Source organism: Mercenaria mercenaria, chromosome 7, assembly GCF_021730395.1.
Source record: "Mercenaria mercenaria strain notata chromosome 7, MADL_Memer_1, whole genome shotgun sequence".
In the NCBI taxonomy this organism is placed as follows: domain Eukaryota; kingdom Metazoa; phylum Mollusca; class Bivalvia; order Venerida; family Veneridae; genus Mercenaria; species Mercenaria mercenaria.
In genome coordinates this window covers 3,939,682-3,956,690 of record NC_069367.1, presented here as the reverse complement: position 1 = coordinate 3,956,690, position 17,009 = coordinate 3,939,682, and the positions used below count along the sequence as shown (strand labels likewise).

The window sequence follows — 17,009 nt, the reverse complement described above, 5'->3', positions numbered from 1 at the left end:
TATAGAGAATTAACCTTTATGCTACGACATATATAAAAAGAAGTAAGAAATATTTACATTTGATAAGGTTGTCTGATCGTCAAAATAATGCTCATTTCTATCTGAAGTTGTACTACTTTGGATAATAGCTAGCTAGTACTATAAAGCATTAAAGTATCATTTTTAGCATTTTCATTAGTGTTTTATATACATAATTATTTTACATTCTTTCTATTTTTATGTATGTAGTTTATATATTATTATACTAGAATAAAAATCGAATCAAATATCTAATTACATGAGATATAATCTAACCATAATGTTCTTTCATGTTTTCCGAGTTTCCCGATGTTGGACAATAAAACTATCTTAATCATATTAATTGGGGAAAACTAAAAAGATTACAGTTATGTTAATAAAAGCCAATAATACCACTTTAAACATTAATATGAAAAACTTGATCAAAAACGAAGCTGCAAACATGAATTAAAAAAACGATGAAATATCAATACAATTTTACAACTTGAAACGTCCTTGGAATTCACCATGAAATTTATTAAGGATGTTACATGTGTTGGTTTGCTTTCATTCCAGAAAGCATGGAGTAATAGTATTTTCTCTGGATAGAAAGTACTATATCCTTACAATACAGGTTTTGATAAATTTCTTACAAGAAGAAGTTGATTGGCATTATCTAATTTGGGTTTATCACAATTTTCAACAAGTGCTTCATCAAAAGTATCACACAAAGTTAGTAATACTGAATACTGATAATATCCTTTATACATGGACAAATTGTTATATTGTTTATAAATATCATAATCCTAACACATAGAACACAATTAAAATGTAACAACAACAATATCATAATTGATTGATCAATGTCAGCTTTGATTACTGTTTTACAGCTGGTAATTCAATCAAGAGGTGTGAAAGATTGACTGGTTACCATTTTGATTAAATTTGTTTATTGCAATAATGTCATTACGCGATTCTGGTAATCAGCACCTTTCAATCGAATTGAGAAGTCAAAGGAACAATGATTTGTTTGTATGTATCCCTTAATTATTATACATTTTAGGTTTTTTTTCTGGAATAAAATATCCCAAAAAGGTTTGAGATTTATTTTATACAAGTACTATTTCCTGTTTCATGTGTAAATAATCCTTCTGTAAGATGGAAGTATTTATCATATTCTACATAATATAAAATCAAATAAAGCGGATGCAGTGGTCCTGTGAGTTATAATTGTTCGTAAGTACTGACCTGGCACTCTTTTTTTATTTATTTATAAAACAATATTTTCTGGCGTTCTCATATTTTATGCGATATTTGTGTCCTGAAAATATCTACATTAGTTAAAATAATGGATACAGTTAACCAATGGCACAGTTAACATAATTATTTAAAAATCTCTTTTTGAGTCTTTTGGCTGAATTTTGTTCTTTAATAAGTGCATCAGTTATCGATAAAATACTCTATGATTATAATTATTTTCAAGACACCTCTTTCCATTCACATTCATTAGATGTAGATAATTATAGATATTGAAAAATCCGCAGAGGATTTTGTCCTACACTCAATATACAGATATTAGAAAGAAGAACCTTGGTAATACACAATGGCCCACTATTCAGAAAAATAATAATAATTCAATGTCTTCGAAAAATGCTAAGCTGCTTCTTAAGATAGCTAAGTTTATTAAAGAAGCCACACAATATAGAGTCAATACACTTAAAAATGATACCACATAATATACCCTGCCGCTAAGATCTAAGGAATTAATGTAGAAAATTAAGAAAAATAATTGTCATGTTTATTTTTATGGAAGAGGTAATTAAGTATTAAGATTTATCACACCGCTAATATGTAAGGAATTAATTGCATAAATTGTTTTTACTCAAAAATTGATATTTCAAACAAAATAAGAAGTGAAGTTTAACTTACGTCATATCTTTTATAATACTCATAATGGATACTCCTAACCAACCACTAAATTTCAAATTTCCAAAACGCACTTTTGGAATAAAAAATCCTGAACAGCGCTCATTCAATGTTCAGTGCTTGGCTTTACTATGATGAGGTACGTATTCTCTGATTTCACATGTTTTCATCATGAAAAACTTTTTAAATCATTTCTTAAATTTGTAACATTATCAGGTCGGAGACTTCCCCCGGATTGAGAGACAGTCTCTCGATCTAAACACTGTCTCTCGTTTGAAAGACAAAATGTCTTTCGATCGAAAGACTGTATTTAGCTTAAGTGTTGAAAAAACATGAAATCATTATTAAAAAAATAATTTCCTTACAGGCGCATTATCTATTCATTGAAACAACTTGTTATTTCAAGTAAACTGTACAAGAAACAAATTGTCATAGAAGTTTGTTTAAGCATTATAATGCTTAAGCAAAATTCCCAAATAATTTTGATTTGAAATTTTGATAAAAGAAAGATAATTTTCTATATTTGAAATAAATTTGCGCATTCTAAAAAGACAGTTTTAATTACTCTTTCATTGATTTTCATTGCTTAAGCTAATTTTAGTCTTTCGATCGAGAGACATTTTGTCTTTCAAACGAGAGACAATGTTTAGATCGAGAGACGGTCTCTCAATCCAGGGGAAGTCTCCGACCTGATTATGTAAATAGTAAGAAAATACTGGAGTCAATACCCCTAAAATGTACCAGAACAAAAATTTTCCGGGGAGCCTCCCCGTACCCCCATTATGGGAGGAGGTATCTCCCTCCAGTACCTACCCCACCTTTCGCGGCCCCAATATCAAACACCTTCCGACGTTGTCCTAAGAATATTTTCACAATGTCTAACTAAAAAATATAGATAATAGAATAAAGGATATAGATATAATTATCCAATGAACTGTCAGTTACCAGGTCAAAGAGTAATAATTTCTTCATTTAGAATAATAAAAAGCTCACCTTAGAACAAAATTAGTAAAAAGAACGATACTTTTACATCAGTATAAAGAAAAAATAATATAAATAAAATAAGGTGACAATTCCCCCCCCCCCCCCCCAGTTTGGGGGGGAATCGTCAGGGGGGGGAATTGTCAGAGGGGGAATAGTCTTGGGGGGGAACTGTCTGGAATTCCCGTTAGTTTGCTTACTAAATATGAATTATGTAAAGTTTTCAGCAAATGTTAAGCATTATTTTGACACCAACAATTAATAACAATTTGCAGAAATAAAAAAGTTACAGGTACAGGTCATTTTCTGTCCGGGTTTATCATCAGTACCAGTATTGGTGCATTTTGGGACTAGATTCTGTGCACTCAAATATCACGTACTATTATCTTTAACTCATGGACACTATTTTCCATTGTCTATCTAGTCTTGATACATTTAAAGAAATGATTAGATCTACGGTCATTTAAACAAAACATTTTAAAACATTTCCATTTGTTAATTTTTATAACAAGAGGAAAACCATCAGTCTTACTGTCAAAACTGAAAATATCAGAAAGAACAATTTATGCAGAAAAAAAAGAAAGAATCCGTATGACTAGGTTTTCCCGTCAGATAGGCAGCGCCTAATTTCATATTAAAATTTACTAAAATTGCATTATCATCCATTAGAGATTCCTCTTAATCCAGGAACGAACCATGGCGGGTCTTTGGTTCGCGAGAAATGTGAAATGGTAGTCTCTGACCGAAATTTTTGATAATTGTCACATAAAGCAATTCTGACATTACACAAAATGGACGAACTAACAAGGAAGTAAAAGTTACCTGACTAAGATTTTACTTCCTACTTAATCAAAACTTCATGATGGACGAGTACTATGATGACGAAAACGGTGACTCTATATATGCAAACGATCTGACATCAGAGCTACTGAATGTACAAGAGTTATTGAAGAATAATTCGCTCGACGAACTTCTCAAAATTGATCGAGATAACATCCGAGAGAAGGAAAAAGAAAAACAGTGGTACCACGGAAGGATAGCGCGAGATGTCGCAGAGGATATCCTTAAGAAAGGTATCATAAGAGCTACAGTTTTTAAGGAACTGAGATATGTATCAAATAAAGCTTGTTTGAAATTGGGAGCTGTCAAAATTATCAGACAGGGAAGAAAATATTTTTGTTAAATTTAAGAAAATGGCTTTAGATTCTTTTAGAACCAGAACTGGTTCACTAGGCAGCTTACTTATTCGTCCAAAAACTGTTCTCAAGCTACTGGTCCAGTGCCTAAATCTGCACAGTGCTGAGTTATTCGGACACCATTAAAAATGCTTTGCGATCGTGATTTTTTACTGGAATGAACATGATCGTTGCAGACGAACGTTTTGATGACCAGCTATCAACAACAGTGTGTGAATGTAAGTATTTCCCGAGGAAATTACCTTCAAATATCTGCACCGCTAAAAGGAAACATCGTGTTATGACGTCATACAGCGCACGCCAGTTATTTGAGATGCGACAAGGTACTAATTTAATGAGAAAACAATTATGCCTGTTGCAGACGACTCTTTTTCTTAGTTGATCAAAGCTGATGTAAAAACATGTTTTACATTTCTGTACTACCCTCAGTATGCATATAAGAAATTTAACCGATTTCTGTTATATGATAATTAATGCAATAGAGAAGAAAATGCCAGCATTTTGCAGACAAGGGAAGCAATTCAATAAGATAAAATCGGCGCGGCGTCACTATAGTGCATAATTGCGTCAAAAAGTATGACGACATCAACATAATCTGCATGTGGGTAAAAATTGTTGTAAATATTAATTTTCACTAAGATAGATTTTATTGCGCATTATTAGCTCATCTGATTTTTTGAAAAAAAACGATGAGTTATTGTCATCACTTGAGCGGTTGTCGGCGTCGGCGTCGGCGTTGCCTGGTTAAGTTTTATGTTTAGGTCAGCTTTTCTCCTAAACTATCAAAGCTATTGCTTTGAAACTTGGAATACTTGTTCACCATCATAAGCTGACCCTGTATGGCAAGAAACATAACTCCATCTTGCTTTTTGCAAGATTTATGGCCCCTTTTGTACTTAGAAAATATCAGATTTCTTGGTTAAGTTTTATGTTTAAGTCAACTTTTCTCCTAAACTATCAAAGCTTTTGCTTTGAAACTTGGAATACTTGTTCACCATCATAAGCAGACCCTGTACATCAAGAAACATAACTCCATCTTGCTTTTTGCAAGAATTATTGCCCCTTTTGGACTTAGAAAATCAGTTTTCTTGGTTAAGTTTTATGTTTAGGTCAGCTTTTATCCTAAACTATCAAAGCTATTCCTTTAAAACTTGCAACACTTGTTCACCATCATAAGCTGACCCTGTACAGCAAGAAACATAACTCCATCCTGCTTTTTGCAAGATTTATGGCCCCTTTTGGACTTAGAAAATATCAGATTTCTTGGTTAAGTTTTAAGTTTAGGTCAACTTTTTCTTTTAAACTATCAAAGCTATTGCTTTAAAACTTGCAACTCTTGTTCACCATCATAAGCTGACCCTGTACATCAAGAAGCATAACTCTATCCTGCTTTTTGCAATAATTATTGCCCCTTTTGGACTTAGAAAAATCATTTTCTTGGTTGAATATTATGTTTAAGTCAACTTTTCTCATAAACTATCAAAGCTATTGCTTTAAAACTTACAACAGTTTTTCACCATCATAAGTGGACACTGTACATCAAGAAACATAACTCTATCCTGCTTTTTGCAAGAGTGATGGCCCTTTTTAGACTTAGAAAATCATGGGTAGGACAATATTTCTATTATACAAAAAAAATCAGATGAGCGTCAGCACCCGCAAGGCGGTGCTCTTGTATTATTGTTATATTTGGCAGTTATACATTAAATTAGAAACTAGTCCACTTGATCACGTGATTAACAGGTAATAAAACCCCAATCGAACGGAGATGTCTGTATCCATTTACAGGACTGAATCTGACTGCTTTGTTTCAAACAAAGTCGTGTTCATTTTTATTTTTTGGAGCACTGATTCGTTGCATTTCATACCGAAATAGTGTCCGAATATTTAAGCACTCTGAAGGTCAATTTTGACAGCTTTTACTGGCCCGCTTCGGATGACCTTTTTATGATGAAATCAGCAATATACGATTCAGTTGTTTTTCATAGAGATTTATAACGAACCTAAAATTATACATTTGAAATGTGATGCACATGGGGTTTCGGAATGCAAAGTTATGGTCATAAAACCACCAAAAATGTCCGGATTTAGGCACTGGACCAGTAAAGTATTAGTGCAAATAATAGGATTTTCCAGACAGCTGTCGCTGTCTCCAGGGTTTTCCCTCGGGTTTTTTATTTGGGAGTCCATGGTCGGACTCCCATGACTGCTAATTTAAGGGTCCCTAATAATTTTTTGGGGTCCACAAATTACTGATCTTGAAAATTGACATTATTATTATAAAAATTTACCCTAAAACCGAATGAACTTGTATCTTTTTAATTTAGATAGCAGCTCATTCAATATTTCGGAATGGTATCTTTCAAAATGGCATGAGCTTCTCAATTCAGACCGGTAACAAAAGGTGTGATAGTCTTTTTGTTATGATCAAATAGCCAGTAATTACCGGCAATTAACTTGTCACCTCGTGTCAATTATGTTGTTCACAGTTTGATCTCGGTTAAAGATAATACTCGATCCTTAATTAGTATCATAATTTTTGTGATTTATTAATATTTTTTCATCAAAATACTTTAAATTTATATGAAATTAATTTTGTTTAATAGAAAAATAAACCATTCGATCTTTTACGGAACGTAACGGCAATCTTAGATTTTAGTGGTGACAGTTAGCGCAGAGAGTAGTTTCCCTTTACCAAAATGGTGAACATCGGTAACAAAACCTGTTTTGAAGTTGGAAAATCGTCTATACCTGTGTAATATGAATTAAGGCACTGCCTAGCATGGGGATTTATCTTATATATATCCGCTTAGAAAGAAATATTCAACAATCAAGAAAGTGAAACTTCGTCCTAACTGTAGTTTACATTTAGTGGCATCATACCTCTTACAGCGAATATCATACTGTGCAAAATTACGGGAAGCCGTGACGGTGACGTCATTCAGCGTTCTCGCACTGGCTTTAGGATTTTTTTGTTTGTTTGCACTCCACGCAGAAACTTGACGGCCTTTACACTTCTTTACTGTTTTAAAAGTGTTTTTCATTTGCATGTACAGTTTTCATTACGAAAAAGAAGTAAAATAATCATGTTAGCGCAGTTTATGAACTTCTATGACTGATTCGGGGTGCTCGGATGTTCATGCAGACAACCAGTCTGCTGTGTGTATATAAATCGGAACCAGAAAACATTGAAAAAATTGCCTCAGTATATGCAGACAACAAAGATGAATAATTATATACAGACGTTACCGTCTCGGGGATTTTCATCCCCTATAATGAGCACCCACGATTCGGGGATGGTCCCGGTGGTAAAAATACTGCACATTTTACATGGGTATCTGCGCAAAGGAGGCTTCAGTGCAAAGGAGTTTCGTGACCAAATTTGCGTGTCCAGAGGACACAGAGGCACTAAAAATGCGAGTTCAAAGCAGTAAAAGTAAACATCAGGGACGCAGAAAACCTGCGTCCGGGAAAACCCTGTGTCTCCATCACATGCAAACTTGTTCTGCATATTTCTGTTAGAAAATCCCCAAATTGACCCCAGTGAAATCCATTGGGAAAGTTTTCTGGTTAAGATACAAAATATTTGTAATGATTAAAACTCTGAATCTGATAATGAATTTATGTTGACGTTAAAGCATAAACTTGCCTCACTGACATTTTATGCATGTATATTTTGTTTTGTTTCTGCAGTTTAGTGTTATCGGCAGTCTGCTGTTTATTGAAACCAATGTCAGGTTGACTCAGGATAGATATCTCCTCGCACCTGTCACATCATATTTTTTGGAGAATAAAGTGTCGTATTAAAATTATGAATTAAATTCAAACCATTTGCAGCGTTCGACACTAACGGTGTCCCGGGATCCCGAGGACACCAAAAATCCGCAAGGGATCCTAAAGTTCACAATTTCGGTGTTCCGTCGGGACTCTTGATTTTCAGATAAAATATGATTCTAAAAAAATGTAATTCCCCAGTCTTGTTCGCTCAAACATCGGTCTTTTGCTAAGCCAGGGCGTTCAGTTGACCCGGGTTTTGACCCGCGAAAATCGAGAAAAACTCGTATTTTACCCGCATAAATTACGGCACGTGCGTCGGCTTGACTCGCGGAAATTTACTTAGATGCGTTCCAAGTTCGATAGTTCTGCCCCCTGTCAATCAAAATCCCAGTGAATTTCAATATTGTTCGCCGGCACAAGCGGAAATATGGCAGTAGGCGGAGCGTCGTATGTTATATTAGCTACCGACAGATGTCAGTCACGCCACGCGCCAAATGACACGTGCTTATCTCGCGGTTTGTATTTAGTACAATATGCTTTGTCATTATCAAAGGTGTTTATTGATCAATGTTTACAACTTAATTGATTAACAATGCAGCCTTAGATTATCGTGTTTGTACCATTATTTTGTTTGCGATTACATGAGCCGGTGGGCCGTTACGGTCTATAACAAATTTATTATCATTGCCGAGGCTTTGTCTGGGCAAAACAAATTAAATAAGCAGAAATTATACGTGGTATGATGAGAAAATAAAGTTAAAACAGTTATCTTTTCAAGACCTTTAACCGTTACTTTTGTTTTTCGTATTTGTCACTCGTTTTCTAGACCGACATTTTCGAACATTTTTATCATTTCTTACAAGATTTTTCTAGTACAAACTAAAATAAAAAGCCAATAAAACGTCTGCATTTACGAAAAATATGATCACTGTTGCCAAAGCAGCTCTTATTTAGAAGAATTTGCTGATAATAAAAGCATGCAAACACTAAACCCCACCCACTTTTAGGCAATGTGCAAAATAAAACAACTAAAATATGAAATGTTTAAGAAAATCTATTATGACCAATGTACTAGTTTTAGATAAAGTCTGTGGGAGTCTGTAGGAGTTGCATTAATAAGGCCTAAAAAATCTTTGTATCTGGTAACATAAAAAATTAGGGTAGGTAGGTCGGAACATTTTTTTTTTTAATTTTTTTTTAATACTTTTCGGAATTTTTTTTTATGTCAAAAAAATGATTACAAATAAGGGGGTTATAAGGGGGATTGAACTAGGCGGCATACATTTAGACGAACTACAACAAATGGCAGAGGAGTGCGATGGTAGTGAAGATGAGGGGGAAGAGGACTTGGACAGAAATGACATTATTCTTTTACAGCAAAAGTCATACAAGCTATTGTTGTCATTGATGTAAAATGGAAATAAAGTGGAAATAAAATACATGTAGTACTGTAAACAGTTGTGTTTGTTAGATTTTAGTTTTTTTCATGTTCTTACCACATTTTGTTATCAGGGACTCCTAATTTTCAGCAGGGATTCCTAAATTTCCCAGCAGGTATTCCTTCGGGATACCTAGCAAAAAAGTTAGTGTCGAACGCTGATTTGAAGTTTCTACATGAATATTGATGTTTACATTAATAATTTATTAAAGCAAGTAGAATCTTAAGTCTGATTATTTTATAGTCTAATATTTTGGGTTTTTAATGTCTTTGTTTTCCTAACAGTAAAATGCAGATATGGGTAAAGCTTAGAGGGATAACAGCTATAAAATATCAGATCGTAACATATGCCATCCTGATAAGCCAAATGAGTAGGGCTAGCTAAACTATGTACATAGGTTAGGGAACCAGAAATTTAGTTCTGTGCAAAGCTGCCTAAATTCACATTGTTTCTTTTGGTATAGAGGTCAGACATATATTTTTAACAGAAGTCAAAGGATATATAAATTCTCATTTAAAAAACAGATGTTAAGTTTAAAATATGGGGGTCAATTTCAGAGCAATATTTTTTGAATAAGCTTTGTTAGTAGTCTTGCATAAAACTGCTGTTTTTGTTAGGGATGATTAAACAAGAGAGTAGTCTTTACAAGGAAATCATATATGCTATAAACACGGCTTTTAAGATAAAATTTCCCTGTGACACATAATTACAACAAAAAAAGAGTTCTTAGCGATACATAGGGTTTTATTTGTTTTATGCTAGAATAGTATTATCGATTGTTTCCTGTGAAAACCTCTGCAGAATCCTTCAGAATAGGTAGTTGTCCTCACCCTTGTTGTCTCCAGTGCAAACCATTTCATTAATATTCTGCAAATTTTATAACACAAAGAAACACTGGGTTGTTCCTACAAGTGAAGATGCTCCTATGTTTTCAAATTATAAATACAAATGAAATTTGGTTTGCAATTTCAGGACTTGTCAAGCATGGAAACATGGATGGATTGTTCCTGGTACGAGAGAGCTCCTTCTCTTCATCTAGTTTTGTGCTGTCCTTATATAGTAAAGGAATTTTTTTCCACTTTCAAATCAATGAGGTGAAATCAGCACATTTCAGCATTGATCAAGGCCCAACAGTCCATGGTAAGTTTTAAAAAGAGTAGCCTAGTAGACTGTTTGCATGTGTTTACATAATCTACGCTGTATCATGTGTTGATTATTTCATATGCTAAAATTTCAATATGCAGCTCTAATCTTTTATATTTGAGGTTGTTATGTCCCTTCCCCTCCCTTCAAAGAAAATGGGTAATAATGTTATGTTCAGCGTTTGGTTAGTTACCAGGGTTAGACACTAACTTATTTGAACAAGGTTCCCAAAGGAATCTCTACTTTTTAAATCTGGGGGTCCTCCTCAGGCTTTGGGATCCCTCATAATATGATATATAAAAACAATCACAACAGGTGTCTTATGAGAAGTTATGGTCGTGACCCCAGTGGGATTCGAACCCGCAACCTCTGTATTGAGTGGCTGACACCTTAACTACTACAGAAGAATGTATCCAAACTGGTATCAATTTACATGTTTGCCAATGTCAAGACAAGGTCTCGATTTTGGAGACACTTGTATCTTATAGACATAATCATTGTCAAGTCTATTGTGACAACCACTAAAAATTATAGATCTAATATCAAAAACAAAAATTCTTGAAATTCTTGACTTCTCTTCATATATTTTAAAATATAAAATCTTAATATTACCTGGCATTTATATTCCCGATGATACAAAATTTATTGTAGTTTCTCTTTGAGGTTTGAAGATATAAAGTGTTAAAGTAAGGGAATTATATTTTTAGGCATAAAATTCTGTTTTGGATAACTTTCACATTGAAATTCATATACAATTTCATTTTGATGTTTGAAAGTTTGATTTATAGTTAATAGACTTATCTTCCGAATCAGAATTGGTAAGTATTGATATAAAAAAAAACAACCATCAACATGAATAACACTACAAAAATAACGGATCGTAAAATTTCTGAAAGTGCAAAAAGATCGCTGAGATCGAGACTCGTAACCGACTACAGTATTCTTGTGCTAAAAATTAAAATATTTTTAGATAATATTACGTAATATTTTGATGATCAAACGTCGGTACATCACGGATGACTTCCGCTGCAATTAACTCTTGGGGTGTCATAAAATATTTGGAAGCCGCGGTCCTTCTGTTTTGATTAACACTTCCCGTTATGTAAGGCCATAAATTCCAAGCCATTGTAAACACAAATTGTTGTTCAGGGGAAATCTGCATGTATCACGCGTGACCTTCATGACCTAACACATTTAAAAATACTTAGATGTGAAATGGTTGTTATTTTTAGAATGAGGAAAGTCCCGCGAACCGGCCAGTTGCAAGCAGTTTTCTCAGTAATTTTCCATGACGTAGCGTCGTGCACATGTAGGAAAAAACCCCGGTGTCTTTCTTTGCAAAGTACTCGATATATTTAAATAGTAACCACGATCTTGTACGTAAATAATGATGACGAAATCCCATTATTTTGAGTTAGTAAACATCTGGAATTTGTTTCTTTAGGAAAAGAAAGAAAATAAAGCGATTGATTATGAGACACGGGATAAAACGATTCTGTTCAAATGGCCGTTAATCGGTATTATACGTTTCTATCGGGTAACCGATAGACACGGGTCAATACGTTTCTATTTGGTAATCGATAGATACGGTGATAAACGTATCGATGTGGGAAAGGGTTAAATATTTTTCAAACAGGTATTTATCTTTTACTTTTTGGATATCATTGACAAAAAAAATAGGTATCCAGCCGGAATCCCAGCTTTTAGAAGTTGGTGTTCCTCCTCAAAATTTGGGATCCTCGGGCCCCCGGGACACCGTTAGTGTCGAACCCTGGTTACTGAACAATTTGACCTAGTGATGTCAATCTGTACTTGATTATTATCTGTGGTCAGTAAATGACTTCCATTGCTTTTGGATAGTAAGGTCAAAAGTTCAAAGTAATAGCATGCTTAATTCTGTAAAATTACATAAATTTCTATAATGAACTTGTCTATCTTTCAATTTGGACAGTACCATTAACTGTTTTAAGGGGTGCTTTGCAAAAAGATACTGACTTGAATGGTGACCATTGCAGATCATGATCAGACTGCATGGATGTGCAGGCTGGTCATGATCTACACTGGTCGCAAAGGCAGAACCAATCATGTCCAGCATGATAAGGGTTAATAAATTAATTGATTAATTATCATTAATGTTTGTATGTGTCTAGGACTGGATAGATTGATACAGAACTATCAGGAACAAGCACAGGGACTGCCTACACATCTTACACTGTTCTGCAAATGTAAACCCCCTCCTGATGAACAAAGATATTCTGGTGTTACCAACCTCTTACATAGAGCTGTTCTGGAAAGTAAGTCTTTAATTGTAAAACTCTTCTGATGATCAAAGATACCTGTATTCTGATGTACCAACATCTCACAAAGAGCCATTCAACAAAGTAAGTCTTTTAATGTATAAACTCCTTCTGATGAACAAAGATATTCTGGTGTTACCAACCTTTTATATAGTGCTGTTCTGGAAAGTGAGTCTTTTATTGTAAAACTCCTTCATGTGAACAAAGATATTCTGGTGTCCTTTATCATTTCATATAAACAAAGAAATATAACAGTGTTTTTAACATTCTTAATTTGAGATCAAGTAGTTCTAGAAATGAAGTTCATTCAACAAAAAATGGTGATGTTTTAAACCATTTTGAGTTTTTGATGCTGCCCCGATAACACATTATGTACTGTATCTTTTTCTTCAACATAGTCGGGTGTAATGCAATGGAACTAACCACTTTGATACTGCTGTTCTTTACTGTACCAAATAATCAAGAAAGATGTAGTAATTTTAGATAGAGCAGCTATTAGAAAGAAGGCTTCCTGGCTGTTTTAATTATATTATATTTAGTAGGTGAAAAGTTTTATCTTTATATTAAAGAATGTTCATACATTTGTATGCTCACTTGCGTTATATTCAATTTCTTGATTTCAGATATTCCAGAGGTAGTGAAACAAATTCTAGCCAGCAAGTATTGTCCATCAGTGAATGCTAAGTCTGAATGGGGTTAGTATATGTTAACAAGTTTTGTCCATATGTGAATGCTAAAAAGTTTATATTAACAAATACGGTCCATTTTATTTCGTGAATGCTAAATCTGTAAAGCATAAGTGCATGCAAGCAAGCATTATCAACCAATGAATACTTTCATTGCATCTGGGTAGTTTTATATCAGTCAAAAATGTCATAGAAATTTTAAAGAATTGAATACCAGTTTTGCACATAATAACCCTAGCCATATATATATATATAATTACATATATGTTATAAGTGTGCTTACCATGGAAAAAAATGCATTTCTGTCTTGATGAACAGTTGTCTTGTGTGCTCTAAATTTTTATGTGTGATTAATACAGCTTTATTATTGACAGGTATGACTGCCCTACATGATGCTTGTTACTATGGTTTTGAGGATGTGGCTGATCTTCTCATTAGAAATGGGGCCAATGTAAACTGCTTTGATAAGGATGGTCAGACACCATTACATGTAAGTTCAAATGTATAATATAGTCATACACCACTATAGGTAAGTCAAATAAGTATCATGGTCAGACACCATTACATGTAAGTTCAAATGTATAATATGGTCATACACCACTATAGGTGAGTCAGATAAGTATCATGGTCAGACACCATTACATGTAAGTTCAAAGACATAATATGGTCATACACCACTATAGGTAAGTCAAATAAGTATCATGGTCAGACACCATTACATGTAAGTTCAAAGGTATAATATGGTCATACACCACTATAGGTAAGTCAAATAAGTATCATGGTCAGACACCATTACATGTAAGTTCAAATGTATAATATGGTCATACACCACTATAGGTGAGTCAGATAAGTATCATGGTCAGACACCATTACATGTAAGTTCAAAGACATAATATGGTCATACACCACTATAGGTGAGTCAAATAAGTATCATGGTCAGACACCATTACATGTAAGTTCAAAGACATAATATGGTCATACACCACTATAGGTGAGTCAAATAAGTATCATGGTCAGACACCATTACATGTAAGTTCAAAGACATAATATGGTCATACACCACTATAGGTGAGTCAAATAAGTATCATAGTCAGACACCACTACATGTAAGTTGAAAGAATTAACATGGTAACCGTCAGACACCACTACATATTAGCTAAAAAAAGTAAAACGGTCAGACACCACTACATGTAAGTTGACAGAAGCAACATGGTCAAACACTACTATAGGTGAGGTGAAAGAAGTATCCTGGTCAGACAACACTACATGTGAGTTGAAAGAAATAACATGGTCAGACTAATTTAGTCAGACTGTACTACTTGTTAATTGAGTGGAATTAAATTGATCTGGTCAGATACTGTTAAATGTAATTTTTATACATACCTAACATATAATCGGACATTACTACAGGAATAATTGTAAATCTGCATGTTGGTAGGATCATTCAATTACAATATTATTGTTGAGATTACTGGTTGATTTTGCGATGAAGCAATGAACAGAAGCATATACAGGTATATCCATGAAAATTTGGCAGAAAATATTACACCTCAAGTTATTTGTTGTTTATCTCTTCAGCATGTGGGGAAATTGTCACTTATTTGCAGAGCCAAGTTAAAACACCACTTAGCTCAATAGAGAAATTGCATATCTGAGGATTGTGGGGTTGTGCGTGTTCTCTGTGATGATTTAATAGAAGAAATTCTTTCTGATGTCATTTAGTCATCCACCTCTAATTTCATGTTGAGAAGTAGGCAGTTACATGTGGAGAACAGCTTAGAAATGGTACAGTACCCAGGAACAATGGTTAAGTTAACTTCCTGCCATTGTGTAACTGAAATACTGTTGGAAAATGGCACTATGCTCAGAACAAAGTACTGGTATAACAGTTTAGTTAATAGCCAGCCGCATGACTAAAAATTCATCATTTTATAAAAAAAATACTGTAAAAGTTTGAAGTTTCAAACCCAGAAAACAGAACCTATTTTCTATGTTGTAGAGATGTTGTACAGGGAACAAAGCTGGGATTATATCTATATTGATACAAGAAGGAAACGCTAACGTGAACGAAAGGAACCCAAAGAGTGGCTGGATACCAATACATCAGGCTGCATACAAAGGATACTTGGACTGTATTAAGGTACAGTTACATTTGTTGCACATGCTTAATCTTCTATTTGAAGCAAAAAGCTTATTTGAGCTGCACCATGGGAAAACTAACATAGTGGCTTTGCGACCAGCATGTATCCAGACCAGCTTGCACATCCACGCAGTCTGGTTAGGATCCGTGCTGTTCACTAACGGTTTCTCTAATTGCAATAGGCTTTGACAGCAACAGTATGGATCCTGACCAGACTAAGTGGATGCGCAGGCTTGTCTGGATCCATGCTGGTCACAAAGCCACTATTTTGGTTTTCTCATGGCAAGGCTCATATCAGTCCTGTCGCAGTTAGGGGGCATAGATTACAGCTTCTCGCCTACCTGCTTAGGGAAGACAAGGGTCACCTGGTAGTAGATCAGCTTAGCTTTTTCTTAAGGAAAAGGCGTGCTGCATGTATGCATTGTGGCATTATAATTATGATGCCATAATCTGCATGCTATAATTTTGATATCTTTGAAAAATTTGCACTGGTAGGCAAGAAAAATTGTGAATGCCGAATTTAAGAAAGTCTTAAAAGTATTGATGTAAATTTCCATGATAATGTCATTTCCGTCAAGTAAAGAGAAACAAAGTTAACTTTGGCATTTCAGTTTTCAGCGACTTGAATATATTTCTGCTTGTGGAATGTCTCAAATCCACACTTTTGCAAATTCTTCAACCCGAGATCAGATCCACTCATACAGAATGGTTCTGTGATATTTCAGATACTGCTAGATTACCATTCGCCGTACTTGCCCAGAGCTGATGATGATACTACTCCGCTAGATCTGGCAGAAAATTATGAGCATGCAGACTGTGTTAAAGAAATAGGTAAAATTCTGTTCTGTATGCCAATTTAAATTTTATGGGGCCTCAGTGGCTGAGTAGTTAAGGTCCATGACTTCAAATCACTGATGTGGTTCAAGCCTCACTCGGGGCATTGAATTTATCATGTGAGGAAGCCATCTAGCCGGCTTACAGAAGGTCAGTGGTTCTTCCCAGGTGTCTGCCTGTGATGAAATAAAGCATGGAGGGGCACATGGGGTCTTCCTCCGCTCTCAAAGCTGGAAAGTCTCCATATGCTATGTTAAACCAAACAAAACAAACAAACTCCTTTAACCTTTAAAGGAACATGCTTACACTTTTTTAGATTTCAAAAACTGTCCATTTTTAGTGTTAACTAATGGACATATGATTTGTTTGTACAATATCCCATTATGAACGTACAAAAGCAATAATTTGATAACTTTGAATTGTCCTCATAAATAGCCATTTCCAGTTGAAACCAGAAAATACTTTGCGTCTGAAATGAAATATTTTCACAGTATATGTTTTATTTTCAGAGCAATTTGAACAGCCAAAAGTGATAACCCACAAATATGACTGGTTTCACCCTGAGATAGACAGACAGGTGCGGTCTACTTTCT

At 34.5% G+C, this 17,009-nt stretch overlaps 1 protein-coding gene across 1 annotated transcript in view; it reads left to right on the top strand.

Annotated features, from left to right (window-relative positions):
- The first annotated feature begins 3,696 nt into the window (after nucleotides 1-3,696).
- LOC123555115 (tyrosine-protein kinase HTK16-like) overlaps nucleotides 3,697-17,009 on the top strand; it is a 35,509-nt gene continuing 22,196 nt past the window's right edge. The window contains exons 1-8 of the mRNA XM_045345710.2: nucleotides 3,697-3,977; nucleotides 10,289-10,456; nucleotides 12,610-12,753; nucleotides 13,380-13,451; nucleotides 13,817-13,932; nucleotides 15,442-15,582; nucleotides 16,308-16,413; nucleotides 16,926-16,993. Of these exons, the coding sequence (XP_045201645.2) occupies nucleotides 3,764-3,977; nucleotides 10,289-10,456; nucleotides 12,610-12,753; nucleotides 13,380-13,451; nucleotides 13,817-13,932; nucleotides 15,442-15,582; nucleotides 16,308-16,413; nucleotides 16,926-16,993 (1,029 nt within the window). The 5' untranslated portion in view covers nucleotides 3,697-3,763. The remainder of the gene's footprint in view (nucleotides 3,978-10,288; nucleotides 10,457-12,609; nucleotides 12,754-13,379; nucleotides 13,452-13,816; nucleotides 13,933-15,441; nucleotides 15,583-16,307; nucleotides 16,414-16,925; nucleotides 16,994-17,009) is intronic.